This window comes from Rhodnius prolixus, unplaced genomic scaffold, assembly GCF_049639745.1.
Source record: "Rhodnius prolixus isolate KJV_2025 unplaced genomic scaffold, Rpr scaffold_5, whole genome shotgun sequence".
Taxonomy (NCBI): Eukaryota; Metazoa; Arthropoda; class Insecta; order Hemiptera; family Reduviidae; genus Rhodnius; species Rhodnius prolixus.
Window position 1 is genome coordinate 40,339,338 of NW_027411624.1, and position 18,888 is coordinate 40,358,225.

The 18,888-nt window shown below is 31.5% G+C and overlaps 1 protein-coding gene across 4 annotated transcripts in view; it reads right to left on the minus strand.

Annotated features, from left to right (window-relative positions):
- Positions 1 to 3,346: 3,346 nt before the first annotated feature.
- Positions 3,347 to 18,888, minus strand: part of LOC141457941 (tyrosine-protein phosphatase non-receptor type 13-like) — a 274,406-nt gene continuing 258,864 nt past the window's right edge. For 3 of the 4 annotated variants that reach the window (XM_074135342.1, XM_074135345.1, XM_074135344.1), the window contains exons 7-13: positions 14,491 to 14,618; positions 13,861 to 13,986; positions 13,615 to 13,784; positions 11,216 to 11,467; positions 8,731 to 8,886; positions 8,137 to 8,247; positions 3,347 to 7,052 (exon numbers count right to left, since the gene is read on the minus strand). In XM_074135342.1, the coding sequence (XP_073991443.1) occupies positions 7,032 to 7,052; positions 8,137 to 8,247; positions 8,731 to 8,886; positions 11,216 to 11,467; positions 13,615 to 13,784; positions 13,861 to 13,986; positions 14,491 to 14,618 (964 nt within the window). In that variant the 3' untranslated portion in view covers positions 3,347 to 7,031. The remainder of the gene's footprint in view (positions 7,053 to 8,136; positions 8,248 to 8,730; positions 8,887 to 11,215; positions 11,468 to 13,614; positions 13,785 to 13,860; positions 13,987 to 14,490; positions 14,619 to 18,888) is intronic. The other variant, XM_074135343.1, reaches the window with a different exon arrangement.

The following is an 18,888-nucleotide window of genomic DNA, read 5'->3' on the forward strand; positions in this document are numbered from 1 at the left end:
CTGGAACTACATCATGTTTGTAGTTCAAGCTATTGTCGCTAGATAGTACTGGCATGTCCTTAATACGTCTATTTTTTCCATTTTAAAGTAAGAATGGAATGTATAGAATTTGTTATAAGGTTGCCCAATTGCTTTAATTTAAATATAAGAACTTAAATTTCTGATTTATTCTTTAATTTAAATAGAGCAAATACCAAAACAATATATTTATAAATTCCATTCTGTTCACAAGCTACGTATAATAGAACCACCAATCTTATGAAACTATTTTAATAATTATGGTACAACAAGCGAGGAAAATACTTAATAAATCTCCATAAGATGTTTTGATATTCCGCTATTTGAAAGTAACGTAACTTAAATTTCTGTAAGTAGATCAATAAAAACTAACGATTTTTATAAGAAGTTGAAGATGTAGAGTAAAAGGTTGTCAACAAATCTAACGTTGTAACTCAGTCACGCCAATCCATTGTATCCATCAATCAACAGTAATAGTTCAAACTTCTACATAGGTGCACATTAACAGATCGTTCTGTATTAAAACACAAAAAAATTGTATTGAAAATATTAAAAAAAGAAATTTTGAAAAAATGGACTTAGTGTTGTATACCTCCGTAATACTGATATGTATAATACATATTAAAACTATATGTAATACACTTTTAGTAATTGATTTATAACAAAAACTATTTTACATTTTAACTGGATGTTTTCTCAACGTCTTTTTCATTTTATCTTCATTTGATGGACAGTACTGCAGGTAGTACTCCCAGTATTGGCTGTTTTCAATTTGGAAATCATCATAATTCAGTTAATCATGAATAAATAAACGTTCTATTCAAGATACTACAAATAAAAATCAAGTGTTTTAATTAGATGTAATAAATGATTGATTAGGCTACCCGATGAACAGCTCCACTAGTTAGTATTATAGGTATATAGATTTCCTTATTTGTTTTTTGACTAGAATGTAGAAATAGATCCGAATTACCTCAACTTTTGTGTGACGTACAGAAGGGCCATGATTGGTACTGCGAGCTAGAGTATGGTGACACGGACCTAATGTCAAAGACACTGGATAAAGAAAACAAAATATACATTAATAACACTGGGAGCTTACAAATTAATACTAGTTTTTACTAATGTTTATTTTTTTAATGAACTTTTGATATTAAAAACGATGTGTCTTGTCCTCTTAAAAGTCCAATTTAACAGAACACATTTCAATATAATATTAAATAACCATTAACAATGTAATAATAATACCAACGTTAAACAAAAATTGATCATTTAAAAGTTGAAATGCAATGAAGGAGATTCAAATTAAGTGAGGTTCGTTTCCGATATTATAGTTTTAAAGTAACAGACTTTAAGTAATTTATCTTATAGTAATTTCCTTAACAGAAACTTACAGTTTTTAAAGTTAAGTTTTTGGGTTGATTAAACGACAAAGGGTATATATAGGGTGTCCGAGGGAAGGGATTAGCTGTGTGGTTATCGAATACTAGATTCCAACGCAGACATCACGGGTACGAGTGAGTACAACTATTGACCCTTATAATCTCTCTTCCTAGTAAGCTTCTTACAGCTAACTGTCCCGTTATGGTCCTTTAACGAGAGACTTGCAGGACAAAACTGAACACACGAAGAGTTTTAAGTACGACCCTTGACAACAATCCTAAACAGTAATTCCAGAAACAGCCAACTTGATCATACCTAACAATGAAGCAGCACTCTTCGTATCCATGAATCCCACAGCTCCCAATTTGAAAGCATTCCCCTAATTCCTTATTCAAAAATGGTTTTTAGGAACAATGAAAATGGCTACCAGGAGGCAGGCAGCAGTTTTGATTTGCTTCCAAGGATTTGTCCCAAGTTTTTGTTTAAAATTGGGCATTACTTTTACTTTTTTTTACCTTTATTATAAATTTTATTACAGTTAATTTATAATAAAATGTAGTTAACCAAAAACCTGAATGTTCAACAGTACCTGGATAGGTTACCGTCTGGTAGCACCGTGCGCTGTTCGCCACCGTTCAAATGCCAGTGGTCATGAGGCGTGGGCTCCGAAAGCTTTGATTGTTAATTCGATTCTTGCATCTTGGACTTAATTAACATAATTTGATATGAATAATTATGAGTAGTGCTTTACCTAGGGTGCGTTCCACTTGGCAACCACAACGACCAAAACATACTTTCAGGCGTTCCACTTGGCGACCGCGGTCGTTGTTGTCGTGGCGAAAACGTCACTAATGACGTCATTATTTTCGCCCACAACGCCCCACCTTAAAAGCTGGGTCGAAGTGGGCGTTCAGAGTTGGCGCAATTTTTAAAACAAAATATGGCGACCGAAAAAATTATCTCATGTAAATGAAAGTATTATTTCATGTAAATAATAGAATGTGTTTCTCGAAAGTCTACAAAAAATAAATAAATAAATAATTACTTATCCCTTTACATACTAAATCACTGAATAACACAAAATCATTTACCTGAAATAACTTTTAAATTCTTCATTTGAATAAAGATCAATTACTCTGATAGCTAATAATACGTGGCCTAAGTTTTCGCTTTTTATCATTGCGATTTTGTAAAATTGCATTCCACTCTAATCGGAACTAGATAAAGAACTTTCTAAAGCATTAATAATAAATATCCAACTGTTGCCACTAAAGACACTTTAATTTTATTTAAATGTAAATTTTATAAATACTCCAAAATGCAATATAAAAAATTGAATTATATATATTCTTTTAATATAAGTCAGCTTTACCAATAATTAATAAAGTTTATTATAAATTTGCTTATAAATGGGGTTTAAATTAAAAAATAACCTCAAGCTTCTAACTTATTTTCGAGGCCGCCACATGTTTACATGAACGGTTAAAACGCCCACAGACCATTCCACTTGAGTTTTCGATCGCAACGCTCACAAGCAAGTGGAACGGGCAAAATCGCGGTCGTGGTCGTTGCGATCGCCAAGTGGAACGCACCCCTAGACGCCTTCGTCCTCCGACAGCTGTTTGGTAGAGCCCGCCTGAAAAAGGTAGGCTTATTCTTCGTTTCTCCCCCTTGTACGTCGAAGAAACTTGTTAAGTAAAACAGCCACACCCCTCACGGCGGATTAACTCTCAGATCAGAATCGATTTGGTTTTGTAGCTACTATGTGTTCAATATACTTCGGAGTGCATAGACCTCTCCTCTTTTACGTATTTTCTCCACTCATCCAAGACAAAAATGTTGCCCCGGTAGGCCAAAAAGGGATAAGGTTTTTTTTATTAGTCTGGGATATTGCACAATGTGAAGAAGGGCAGCATCTATGATAAACAAGTTGAACAAAAACAAAAATTCTTAACAATTCTATTTTTAATTTTTATAACATTTTTTTTTACATGTTCAGGAAACTACTTTTGGAATTTATTATGCAATAAAAAAAGAAAACAAATCACAATTTATTAATGTATATTTCTAAATAATTTTTAAAAATAAGTTACTGAATTATCTTTACTTTTTTAAAAAGTAAAACTGTACTACAAAGTAACGAACGTCCTCATCGACTACTTTATAAGGCATATCCATAACAATTAAATTTGTGATTTATTAATTTTTTTTTTTTATATTAGGGTTAACATTTTTTTTTAACTTTTTTGTCAATACCTAAACTAATTAAACCCTGTTATTTTATTTGTTTATAATTATTTTATTTGAAACTTAAGTAGAGAATTTTAAAAACCTAAATGAAACTTGTAATTTTTATTACCTAAATGCAATGAAAACAAAAATTAGCGATCTTTCAGTGAATGTATTATAATAAACTGGTTTTGGAATGCTGTACAAATTGTAACTTTTTTCAATTTTAATTTTTTAGTTATATTACAAAATGGCTGGAAATATTCAGCAGCAAGAAATATTTTTCTTTTTAAATATATATATATTTAGACAATGTAACAATTTATAATTTTAAATATTGCTCTAGGGGACGAAAGCGCTTTTTCAATTTTATCCTCTTTCTCTTATTTAGTATCTTTTTCTTTTTTTGGTAACATTGAACCATAAATGTATGATTTTTTTAAATCACAAAATAAAATATTTTGATAGTATACAATTTTTTAAAATAAATTTACTTTTTGATTGTTTGTTACCAATTTTTTAATAATAATAATAGAAAAAAGATGGGAATCAGTAAATATATTTTAACTTAAATCAAAGCTTACTTATACTTATTGTGTTACAATATTTAGAACATTGTTTCTTAAGGAGAAAATTATAATAATCTTATTCTACATAATGGAAATGGTAAGACGACAATTTTAGATTGTTCTCCCTTTAATTAAAATAAGCGAAGAATTAGGGGTTATTGTACCATTACAATATTCTTAAAATGAATTTTTTTTCAATTACAGAAATTCATAGTTTACTTCTTTTCAGCTTCGACTCTATGCTTTGAGATGAAAAATCAACACTGCAGTAAATTTGGCTTAATTAATTGCAGCAGACTACTATTTATTTCAGCAAAACGACCGTAGGTGTTGACCCGTTCGTATTCAACTCAACAAATTTTTAAAAACTTCCAAATCACGTATCAACATGCTACAAAATTTGTTGAAAAAAAATATTGAAACTCAAATGGATATTTGTTTTATCTTTTGTTTTTTTTATAATTCAATTTTTCCTAATAAATATTTTAGAATATAAAATCAAAGATGTTCTTATTTTCCTTACTCCTTCAAAAAATAAAAATAAAATAAAATAAAAGGACAAAGCAAATAAAGTTTTTGCACCTGCAGATTCATTGCAGTGAATTATTGGAGCGATTCGTTTCAATATTTTATTACCCAATATGTTCCAGGTATGTGTAAAATCATAGATGAAAATAAAGTGTTGGTAGGTCCTAGATTTGATTAAAATTGTGGTTTTTCTAAGGGAGGTTTGCTGCTATCAATCTTTACCTAAAAAAAATGGCTTACTACATCTCAGCCACCAAAGCCTAAATGAAACAATAATTATTGTACCAAGAAAATGGAGGAAACTTAGATCTACCTTCTAGCTAGACTTCCATTGTTCTATAATTTATAAGCACGGACAGGGACATGAGTGATATCACAACTGAACGCATGATGGATGCTTCTAACATTTAGAAAGAAGTAAGGGATGTATGTACGCTCTCTCGAAAGCTTAAAATCATTTCTTGCAGCAATGGCCAATTCGGTAAAGATCGTAAGATATGTTTCAATCAAGTCTGAGAGAGAGAGAAAAAAAAAAATGTATGATTTGGCAAACTTATAAGAAAGAATCTCCAAAAGATACGAGAATATTCCAACACAAACTTTGATGAAGTTGCACTTAAAAACATAAGAGACGATATTCTCAGGTTTTCTGGGTGCCTTTATTATACATTAATGTTGATTTAACGAGAAAGTTATAATGATAAAAAAATAAGTCTAGATACTTATTTTAATGAACATCATCAGGGCAATCTTCTCTAACAACAATTACAAGATTTTGAACTTTTGATCATCCAAAAGAATATTCACACGGCTAGCTAAAACACATAATAAGTTTTATGAAACTCATGATCAAAGTATCCATTTTCCGGGCAGACAATCTGCTCACGCAGTGAAAACACTTCACAGACCTTTCAAAAACAATAACCCGTAACATTTATAGGGAGAACATCCTAAAAAGAAATTTTTTAACCTAAACAACATAATTGACTTGAAATATAAAATAAAACTTACCACCGATTTACATGGAACTTTTATAAAATTAATAAATTTTATACAGTTCTCATCATATACACAAAGTATGTATGTCTAAAGTTTCGATTAATTAGTTAAATTGTCTTGTAAGATGTAAATCAACCGGACTTGGGTACCTGGATAACGGCAACAAAAGTACGCGTAGCTGGCTAACCCTCGTATTTCTTGAAAATAACCCTTAAAAAACTATATAAATACTTTTCCATTTCCTAGCACGAAATTAATCAAATATTTAGCTCAGAGCAAGATGATACACAAAGGAAGTACTTGAAATGTCAAAACTGTTCAATTAACGACGACTTCATTTTAAGTCCACGGCCAGTGGGAAATTTCAACATGACGTAGACGTGAAGTCCTATATACTTCGTCGTCTTAATCAAACACAAATTAACTTTTACTGATTTCTATCTATAACAAGCTTTACAATTAATCTACAAAATCCATGTAAATCGGATGATAAATTTATTCTATTTTTTCCCCCTCCAAACAAAACATTTTCCACTAATTTTGATAAATAAATATTATAACTTCAAATATTTGTAATTGACTGATTTTCTCCACCACCCATTATTAATTACAAGATTTTCCTTCTTTTTAATAATGAAAAACGAGAACTTTTTTCCGTGTTTAAATATTAGTAGCTATATAATGTTTATATATATTATTTTTTTGTCTAGGCAGTAAAATTAATAGGCAGAAATAATTAAATATAACATTTAATACATTCCCTTTATGATAAGTTTTTTTTCCAGCCTATTAGAAATTTTGCCTAACAGCTAGAGAAAAAGGTATTCTAATTTTATGTAATTATTTTTATTATTATTTTCATTTTCTTTTTTAAATTATTTAATAGGCTCTAAAAATCTTGATGTTTACAAGTAGGAAACAGGCCCTTTCTTAAATTTAATATTATTTATTTTAATATAAAATTTCTGATATAACATTTATATTTATAATATTGGAAAAATCAGTCTTTCATTAATATGAATGTATGGTAAACAAATTACAATATTATTTATATATATAATATATTTTTACTTTTTATTAAAAAGGGGCTTTTAAAAATAAAAGTTTGGTAAATTATAAAAACTAGACTATACACTTCTCATACTTTTCTTGATTTTTTTTAGACACTTACCTATAAAGGAAAAATTTCATCAAAAAATATATTATTTCCCGATACAAATATATTTGTAGAAAATAATAGCTATGGCATAAATTGGGGTGTAGTACACTATTTCAAACAAAATGATTTCCACGTTTTTTTTTTTTTCACTCGGTTGTCTGTTTTTCCTGTAAATGATAATTAAAATTTCCAATTAATATTATTGAATAGAAAAAAAACTTTTAAAAGGGATTTTCAAATATAAACTACGAATGTGGAAGACGGGTATGTTGTGTCACGTGAGAAGGAGTAAGGTGGGAATAAGTTGTCAGTCTTCCAGACAGTTTTCCGGTCAGTATCGTAATCTCCAAGCAAGAGATATTATTGTCCATTGAGTAATGGACAGTTTATCAACCAACTGAAAGATATTTTTAGTGAATGAAAGCGTCAATTCATCCGAAATTTTTGGACTGAACTTGGGAAAACTTAAGACGCTTTTATTCTGACAAAAAAAAAAAAACAAAAAAAAAACAACCCTCAAATAATTGATTGGATCAAAAACTTACGAATGACCAGGAGAGAATAGTCTAGAAAGGTAACTAGTCCAAACTGCGAGTTTTGGAAAGCGAGTACTACAGAGAGCCCGCATAGTTTTACCAGTGTTGAAGGAGGATATACTTTTTTACTTTCTTGATAGCAGAGGGATGTGTTTAAGATCCAAATTATCTAAATTTGTTGCTCCACTCACTTTTCAAAGAGCCTACGTGGCAGCATTGAAAGCAGAGAATGTTTCTCTCTTCCTAAAACTTGCATGAAGAGCCTTATAATTAGTATAACTGTCCTCAGAACTCTGGTGTGCATTTCGAGTTTCAAAAGGAAATTTTGATCCCAAAAATGCTACTAGCTAGCTTCCCCCGCTCTTTCTAAAGCTTTACTGGAAAACCTGGTGAATTCCCAGGTGTTGTAACGAGATACATCCGAGGCATCCCAGGGAAACAGTGAGTACGCGCACCAGGGGTAGGATTATCTTTTTTCCTCTTTGCCAAAAAAAAAAGACCCCTAGTTTTCGGGGAAGATGAATTGTTCTTCTGAATATTCTAGTGGGGATACTGAGAATGAATGGTCTCATAAAGTTTATATTTGAATGAATTATTATTATTATTATTGCTATTAAAATAAGTATTACTATTATTATTGTATTGTACTATTATTAAAATTGTATACTATTGTTATTATTGTATTATTAAGTATAAAATAAAAAGTTTTTCAAACCTGATTTTGTTTTGATCTTCTTAAAAGTGTTAATGATATGCTACCTCTTATCTTCCTTAATAAATCAATGACGTCAGTGGTTTCCATGCATTCAATGCTTTCATCGTTAACCTGTGAAAAACTCTCATAATATGCACTTACATAACTTCTTTTTTATTACTGCATTACATATCCCAATCTAAGTATATGAAATGCACTTTGCGTTCAAGAAATATTCTGAGTGAAAAAAGAATTGCTTTCTATCCATGCAGATTTTAAAAAATATTAGTAGGTACTAAATTTTTTTTTAAAAAAAAAGCTTATAAGATAAAATTTAAGTAAATATCCTAGAAAATATGTCAAGTAAAATCCACCACTTTTTCAATAGCATTTTAGTTTAACATCATGTGACGTGCAGCTTTATAAAACAGTAACGAAAACTATAACTGCCTCACAACGGAATACTAAGTTTGAGCTTCAGGAAATTATCGCTTTGGAGATTTTCTGTTAGCACAACTGCACTAGATTACTTTTCATCAATATTTTTATTCATATTCAAGAGTTTCCGTAAAATTTGAAAGAAAGTTAAAAAATTATATTATTAAAAGTACTCACATTTATCAATCTATCACCTATTCTCAGCCGACCGTCTCTAGAAGCTACACTATCTGGATAGATGGCACTTATCACTGATCCTCCTCCTTCGGCACTTTTCTGTAAACTGAAACCAAGTCTACTGTTCCAACCACGGTTCAGTTCAACAAGTACCACCTGTAAAAAGGAAAAGAAGAAAAAAAAGGAAGGTTATGAAAGCTGGTATGATAGATCTTTGTTTCAATTTCGTTTTTTAAAACAAAGTGAATTGCTTTTACCAAAATGTAAACTTAATTTCTGTATTGATAAATACGACTCTAAATAATGGAAGAAATGTATCTTTTGTCAGAAAACTGTTAATTTCGTTTGGTGACTGATTTATTTATACAGGATGTTCATTTTAAGACGGCTCAAATGCATTTCATGCTTAAACGGTTAATCTGAGCAAAAAATGGTAGAGGATAAATTTGTTGCCCGTCACCTCTAGTTTCAGAATATGTGACTTGATTTTAGATTCCTGCCCGCATACGCAGCTGACACGCGACCAAAAGTGAGGGTTAGCTGTTGACCCCCATTTTCATATACACAGTTTTAAAGAGTATAAATAGTAATGAAAGAAACCGGAAACCGCAATTCGATATTTTCAAAATTAAAGGTGCTAGGCAATTTCATTATTCAACTTTATTCAACTTGTGAAGCATGTACTGTGCCTTCAAAGGTGCCTCCTCTGGCTCGTAAGCCAGGTTAGCCAGGAGGTTATCAACTGCTCTCTGTATCTGAGGAGGCACCTTTAAAGGCACAGTACATGCATTATTTGGTAAATTAAGGAATAAATTTGATCCTTTACATGAAAGATATTGATCACTTAAATATGTGGCAGGAAGTTTCCAATTTTTTTGGTAATTAAACGCAACTCTCCCAAAATTACCAAATAATTATTAAACCTTCTTGTTTGTAACAGATGTAAAATTATTTTTTAGCCATTTTGGGTATGTTTGAGAACAACTAAAGCTCTTAACATTTGATTTTTCTTAGAAAAATCACTCGGAAAACGACTTATTTCCTGATATTAAGAAAAATACTAGCTTTACGGCCTTGGCAATATTTTTAGAAGAAAGGGGATGAAAAATACATAAAAATGACCTATCGCGTGCTCTTCTTTCTCTTTGATAACAAGTTAAAAAATTGAAATATGATTAAAAATACCAGAATTTGAAATGGCCTAGCACCTTTAATTTTGAAAATATCGAATTGCGGTTTCCGGTTTCTTTCATTACTATTTATACTCTTTAAAACTGTGTATATGAAAATGGGGGTCAACTGCGAACCCTCACTTTTGGTCGCGTGTCAGCCGCGTATGCGGGCAGCAATCTAAAATCAAGTCACATATTCTGAAACTAAAGGTGACGGACAACAAATTTTTCCTCTACCATTTTTCGCTCAGAACAACCGTTTAAGCATGAAATGCATTTGAGCCGTCTTAAAATGAACACCCTGTATATAATGCGAAGGAAAGTTGATTGCCAATTCAAATCATAATTTGTTTTATTGCCAAGCTTTAGGCCTAGGGACTAGATCATCTAAAGGAAATAAGCTTTTTAACAACAGTCATTGTTATACTTTAAAACTAGTAAGTGTTAAGGTAAACACGCATAAAGTAAAAAACAGTTTACATTTAAAAATGTGGCAAAAGGTCTTCAGTGCTGGATAATAGCTAAAATTATGCATAAACAATCAGTCATTCAACAAAAGATAAAAACTCAAACCTGTTACGATTTTAGAATAAGCCCAGAAGATGTCCTAGTTCTTAGGTCGAAAGCTTGATATAAATAATAATAAAAAAAATAGATGAAATTGGCAATGCTATCCTTTTACAAACATTTTTGAAGCCACTTCTTGAAATTTCGATTTGACTTAGTGACCGTACACAATAAGTATATTCCATCATAATACGATTTTCCTACACTCTTTGAATTTATTTAAGTTCTAATTTGGGGAGATTTACACTGAAAATACTAGCAACAACTTGTAGAATGTGTAAAAACTTCGTCGATAATTTCACTACCATGAATGGGCGCCATAATGTAATCAGCTGACAGATTACAGTCAATGCTTTGTCCACTCATACTTTGAAATTACAACTGATCATTTAATAGTAAATGTTTTAATTTAAAAAATAAAAATAAGTTTCTTCCAATCACGGTAGGTAAAACCCCCTGTTAAAAAAAAAACTTCAGCTTTGAATACATCAAATCTCGAAGAATCTAATTTTAGACATAGTTTTTTATTTTGCAAAATGTTATAATACGCTCTGAAAGCATCAAATCACATCACGTAATTTTTTTCTTTTTTTAAATAAATTTAATATTTTTTATCTGTCCCATAAAACAAAATAATTGTTATTCAAATACACTTTTTCCATTTGATTAACCGGCATTAACCTTAACTAACTAAATGTTAACCCTGTAAACACAACACTAAACAAACAAAAACCCAAAACAATAACCTGATACTCTTGCGGTTGATCAATTGATGAATCATGGTCTGGAATGTCAGGTTGAGGAAGATTAGCTACCACCATTTCCTGACTAGATGAGGCGACCGTAGAATGCGTTGACTGGCCATCAATACCAATACCGCTATTATTGTCATCATCTTCATCGCCAGTAAAAAGTACACCTTTCCATTTCAATAAACTTTTAGTACCTTCAACTACGCTAGGTATGTCTTGTTCTGAACAACCGCTTTCACTGATTTCCTATAAAACATTCAAAGAAACTAAAAATTAAAGTGAATACCAAAAATATTTGAATTTTAACATTAAATAGCTTTTTTAAAAAAAATTGTACATTCTTTAGACAATGTTTACTTCTATCCATGTGGTTATCAGTACTGAAATGGGCAGCAGGTGCTGATAGATCACACATCACCATTATGAAAATATCACACAGGAGAGGCCCAATCAAAATCAATTAATTTATCAAGTCGCACATTTTTTTTAATTTCATTAGTGGTATTCAGATTTCTCAAAATTTGCAATCGGCTACTGATGAGTATCTCGAGATAAGAATTTATTAATTTCTTTTGCCATACTTAAAAAAAAAAATCGTAATTACCCAGAAATACATACTTTATATGGATATTAAAGGAAAGGGGAAATAAGCAATACAAATTCTGTAACATTCTGTACATTTTTTTTTTTTAAAGGTAATTTCATTATTATTTTTTTAAAGATGCATCAACAATTGAGGTTATTGGAGCTTTTCTAGTGTGCTACCCGGTCTCTGGGCAGAGTTCTTTCATTAAGACAACACTCTTCATCACTGTGAGATGCAAGAAAAATTCCTAAAGAGAGGAAATCTAAGGGCCAGAGCCAGCCTTAACCACTTAGCTTATTATAATCGCTTCTCTCATAATTGATGCTTATTGTTTTTCCGATGCGTATTTAAGAATGAGATTAATTCTTTACAGAAATCTGTTTTGTACTCGATAAATAATATGTAATTTCTGTTTTAACATATCTGACTTAGTAACGTTTAACAGCTAATGAACAAAAGAGAAGCGATTATTAATACTATAAATACTTGTAAAGTATTTACGTTACGAGGATATACTTTACAAGTTACCGTTAATTGGGTATTAAATTTCTTACTTTTGTATTTATATATGATAATTCTATTTATTTATACATATATATAATTTTTTTTGCCCTATTTTTGGCATTGGCTTTCTCCATATAGCCAGCATCGTCTAGGTGCTGCTTATCACTAGAATATCACTCACTCTCCATTCTTACTTATAAATACATTCGCTTCACACATTCATCCCTCTACTATATACAACTATTTACATACAAACTTACCAACTAATGGATGGATCAGTACTCTATATTCCTGCCATCCTTATAGCTTAACCTAAATTAAAATCACCGTAATCCTTCTCTAATCATTTTCTTCCATTCATTCTAATCGGCTATAACTTTTAAATACATTCATATTTCATTGCTGGCTCTGCTATAGATTTAAGCACAAGATGTTGGTGGAGAATATTATGTCTTCGTAGCGAAATGGAGCATCTAAATACCTGTATATGTCGTCAAACATTCGTTTCCTTTCTACCACATAACGTGGACATATCATTATTATATGTTTGAAATCCTCCTTCTCATTGCAATCTACGCAAAGAGGAGAGAGGACCTTTTTGTTGATCTTTTGAAGATACTATTTATATATATATATTAATTATCATTATCATTGTACTAGTTCATTCTCAGTCACTGAAAATATAAAATATATCAATTTTTTATGAATCAATTTTAGTTCTTTTATTTACCCTACATTATACATACTTTATAAGAACGTACGATGACACAGGAAGCGTGTAAAAGGTTGGTAAGTATTTTACACTCCCAAAAAAAACCATTCAATTTTTAAGGAGGTTACATTTTTAATAGGTAAATAATTGGTCCTAACACAACATTGAAAATGGCATTTAAAGGAAAACAAACCGTACTCTCCTGCGTAGAAGAAAATAGATAATTAAAATTTCCAAGGACAATATTTAAAATAAAAAGTTAGATAATACGATAGTTGCACGTAACAGTGTTCAAACTTTAAATAAAGAACTTGTAAAACACATTTTTGAGAAACTCTTAATGTTGAAGTTGATCGATTTGGACCATGAAGTTATTATTTCCGTCTCCTCTGGTGACTAAGCAAAATCTCGTTGTCTTAATTATGGAGGATGTACGACAGAAATTTGGATAAACACTTCTTTTTTTTTGCACTCACGAAACGAATACTTCCAGTGAATAATCAACACGAATGCAATACTTTCTGTTACGACGAAGGACAGAAGAAGATGAACTAATAAACTATGAGAGATGAAATAATAAACCAAACTTACATGAGCAACAAGAGGTTTAGAGAGTGGCGGATTGGCCGATCTATAAGCTGGGTTTCTGTAAGAAAATCCAGTATCTGAATCTAAATCTGAAGAACTTATTGGAGGCATACTGACTGGCTCCGAAGGGGGCGGCTCACTTCCGCTCAATGCGGTGGCAACTAGTTCTTCCTCTGGAATAAATAGAGCAAGGATCAGTTTATGGTAAATAAATAAAGGAATAATAATTGTAAATAAGAGAAACTAAACCTGATGATTGGGTAGCTAAATTTGGCGAAAATGGTGAATTTGGTTTCTTATCAGCTAAGTTAAAAGCTAACTGATCTGGTCGCCTTGGCTTGTCATCCACAGAACTATCCAAACTGTCTATACTTTCTGTAAAAAAAAATATGCAAATAAATATTATTAATTTTAACAATTTGGCAAAAACAAAGTTCGAGAGACCAAGGCTCACGAAGGCAGCTCAATCCAAAAAATTGCGAAAGGCTGTTACATCTTTACTGGATGTAAATTGCATCTTTTTTTCTTTGCGAAATCCTAAAAAAAAAAAAAACTACAGTAAAAGTTGTAACTCAAGAGGAGTTTAGCAGTATGGAAACGAATAAAAGAAAATTGGTATGAACACTCTCATGACTTCATCTTTTAATTGCCATTCTATAACTCCGAATTGTTGTTTTCATTTATTTATTAACATTACTCATTAATTACCCTGTTACGGCGGAAAATCAGTGAACAATAAGAAACCCGTTATACACCGCGTAGTATTTCCTGCCACTCGTGGCATTCTAATTTCGAAACTCAAAAATAAATTCAAATATATACATTAATTCCACTTACAATCAATTTACAAACCATCTGTAACAAAATTTATTAACATACCTGCAGGTGGCGGAGTACGAGTTAATCTTCTTTTTCTTGGCGATGATCCTTTACTAGAACCAGAAGAATCGTGCGGCGATTGTGATTTTTTAACTGCTAACTCACTTAACATATCCTGGGCTTCTTTCCTAAAAACAAAACCAGACGATTAATTTAGGATTAATTTGAAATTAAATAAAAGGATTAATAGATACGTATTTAACCAATATTAAGAGATACAATGAGATTAAAATTTAAAAACACACTTTCAATAAATCAGCTAATCAAAATATTAAACAATCTTATCAGTAAAACTGTCAAAATTTATTAAACATTTTAATCCCAGTCAAATATTTTTGCTGCCAAATTGCATATCAAAAATAAAACGTTTCTTTCTTTTTTTAACAACATTTTAAACATCGTGCGACTGACTGAGGTATACCTACAAGATAGTACTTACATAAAGATACCGCAAACTTATGCAATAACATAATTAAACTCCCGAGAAACGTGCAAGCAACTAGCCAAGTGAAACAACAACTGCACAAGTCTGTCTACACAACAATTCTTCCCCAGCTATTATTACGTACACTGTTCACTTTAACGAGAAAGAATGAAGCTTATACTAAAGTGCATCACAACCACAGACGGAGAGAGAGAGTGAGAGAGAAGGAGGGGAAGAGAATATGGACTGTGGCCTTGACTGATAGAAAAGTTTTTCAACAAAACCAGTTCCAAAACAAGATATGACTCATATTTTGCAAATTGCAAGTTTTGTAATTTGTTTTTCTGTCTAAATATATACCTGTAGGTACGTCTTCAAATTTGTAAATATATTTTTACATAATTTAAACTACTTTTTTTTTGTTTTAAATATACAATTTTTTAAAATTGTATATGATATATACGGATGCAAACACTCTTATTAATAATGCAAGACTCATACAATAACTTAGAAATTAATTGAAAATACGTGATATTTATCCAAATGATATGCATACATATTACAAAAAATCGACTTAGATCTAATAAATTAAGACCCGGCTATCCTTCAGAGCATTAAACAAGTAAATATCCACCGCAACGGATGTAACACACTGAAAACATAAGAAGTAAAGTTGTCCATACCTGAATTTGGAATTAAAATTACCTAGAAGTGGCTAAATATTAAAAATGAAGTTTCTTTATTGACCAAATACAGTGTATGAATCTGTTTCACGAGATATAGTATGTTTTCCTGCAGCCCTCAGGTACTGATGAGGAAAAACTTGAGTTTCTTTTCTTTTAGCCCTTCCTCCTTCGCCTGCACCGCACAAATGCAGGGCCTAAAACTGGTAAATAAATGGAGAAAGACTGGTTTTTAAAAAAATGCTTCGGTCGAATCTCACTGATGAAAAAACACGCTGTACTACAAGAAGATGCTGTTTAAAAACAAGATATCAATTAATTTGCCTTAATTATACTTAGCTAGACTTTGTATGATGTGTAGAATAGAATAGATAGATTAAATTAGGGCAGCCTCAAGGCCTACGCCACTGCGACCCCTTTGGATCTATTGTGGCTCCCCGACTTTAGAGCTCGCCCTCCAGATCCGTCCGTTTAATCAGACTCTTAATGCTGGAGGAGCGACTCTTGGGTAAAGCTCTCACAGGCCTTGGTTTTTCCTCCCCCGAGAAGTAACATCCTTAGCCATACAAGCCCTTCGCACAGACACAACACGTGTGGTGCCGTTGTACGATGTGTAAGGGACGTGTACCACTTTTTAGCGGTATGTCCTAAAGATCCTGAGAGAACAATATGGTTAGTGAGAGCAAGTCACAAATTTTTAAAGGAAAAAACAAAAAATCATTCAGAACTTCAGCGGAAACATATTTTGTGTTGATTATTTGAAGGTTTAACTCCTAGATCAGTGACGGCGAACCTATGACCCGCGGGACAGACACTGACCCACAATTGCTAAGCAACCATTTGTTTGTTTACGCGGGTTGGTTTAGATTTTCTAATTGTGTGGATAATTTATATTCTATCCGTATATTTTTTCAATCATGCATTGACAGAAAAGCAATTTAAATGCTCTCTACAACCTTAAAGTTTGATCATTACAGTTCTAAAATGCAAATGACGACAAATGCTTTTCTAAAATAAAGTAAAAGGTGTTTACAAAATATCAAATAAAATGTATAATTTTACTCATATTTTGTTTGTTAAAAAAAAAATCGACAACCCAAAGCAAAATAACCATATTTAGATTTTTCTTAAGATAAAACACACTTTTGTTCAGGTTTTGTTCAGTTCAGTTTGTAAAAAAGAGACTTCCATAGCACTTGTTTCGTCCCGTTTCACACCGTTAAGCCAACTGAATTTTAAAGATGTTTAGTTTTGAAAATATTCAGTTTAAAATTTTTTAAGCTTAACTCTTGTGCAAATGGGCGTTAGTGGTGACCCAAGAGCTAGTATTAAAAAAAAAAAAAAAAATGAACAAAATTTGACCCACGTCTCAAAAAGGTTCGCCATCCCTGCTCTAGAGCAACCACAGAAACTAGATTTTTTGTTTTTAACATACCACTGTAACCAAAATAGTTTTTTTTTGAAAATAAAAGCAGACGTTCTTAAAATATTCCAAGCAATTCCAGGTTCCAGATGATCTTGAGAGAAATACTCATGACTGAGGGTTTATTAAGATCTCCTAAACACTAACGCTTCTAGGATTCATGCTGCTTAACCCTGGTCACTCCCCGCTAAATATGAATGAAACTCAATTTGAATAAAACTAAAGGAAGGTACAAAAATTTGTTCCTGCTTACAAAATAATATCATTCATAATAACATTGACTTCTCTTTTTAAATTATTATTGTTAGCAATAACTGTTATTATTTAATACATACGCGCAATTAAAAGAAGACCTTGTTTTTTTAACCAATCAAGGCTATAAAAGTGTTCAAAGTAAATGATGTATCGATTTTTTTTTCTAACAGAAAAATACCGCAAAAGTCCTTGAATAATTTTAAAGAAAACTATTATTAGAAAAACATTAAAATTAACATCTATGATTAATTTCTTAATTACAAAAATACATTAGCAAAAAAATAGTACATTAATTGTGTCGGCTGTAAAATTTTGTTCACTTAATTATAATGATTAGCCAAGGCAAGAAGTAAAGTGATAAATTTAACTTACAATTAAATTGAATTTTCATTTAAAAGAACTGGACAATATTTTAAGTCAAATTTTAAAACTGAAAATAGGTTTTACATAATTTTATAAGTCAATTCTTTTTATGGCACACATTCTTAAATTTATCGGTTTGAAGTCTCTACAGAAAGAAGCTAAGTTGCGATACCGAGACCCTGGGCAGTGGGAAACTAAAACTGATAATTCGCAGAAACGACTTGTAATAAAATTCTGAACCTTACAAAAAAGAGAGGATTTCTCCTTTCATACCTACTCAGGCCTAACCAATAACCCTCACATCTTTTGTGTGGCAGGCCATGGGAATAAGGACACATCCTGGTTCTTATCAAATGTAATCTTGAATCAGATTTGTTGCATATTATTCTTTAAGAACAAACATAAAGCCACTAAAAGACAAAAAATAATTTGTTTGCAATTTAATAAACACTTTTACCGATCTATTTAGCTTCCAAGGGATATTACTATTTATTAAGGAGTAGAATACTATAAAAAGAATACATAACCATCGTATTCCAAAAGAATAAACTGGTGAAATCATCCATCGTACCACTGTAAAACCAAACATCATCCATCGATAAACCAGTGATTCGGTACAATTGTTTCCACAAAACCAGTTACAAAAACGCTGTCTTGAACTCAGTTAAAAATCCTAAGAAATTCTAAGATTAAAAACGCTAATTGTTAGGACCTCGCTCTCGTCATGCCCTCGTAAAAGCAAGATCGAAGGGATATTCCTTTCTCAGGTAGCAAGAAGTGTCACTCTACAACTCAGAAAGCTCCATGGCCCAATATTAAAGAGCACAGCAATGATGTGTTGCAAAAGCTTCTAACCTGCTACTTAAATCCTCTTAAATAATCAAACAGAATTCAAATTGATGACTTGAAGATAATGAAATATACGAGGTGTGGCTATTAAATAAAGAGACTGATGCTGATACAGAAGAACTATGCATGCGCCAAATCCTAATGACCGACAGCTGTGCAGCGTAAAGCCTTCTCTTTCGGATTGCAGAGTGTCTCAAGTGTTTGTAGAAAAATCTGTCTGACCGGAACCGTCGTTTGTGTAAGAGGTGTTAGTTTTGTTTTGCCGAAAACACATGTAGCAGAGCAACGAATTGTCGTGAAATTTCACATGAAATTGGGTAAAACCGCTACTTAAACTTATCTTTTACTAAAAGAAGTTTATGGCGATGTATGTTTATCACTTGCGCGAGTTATTGTGATTG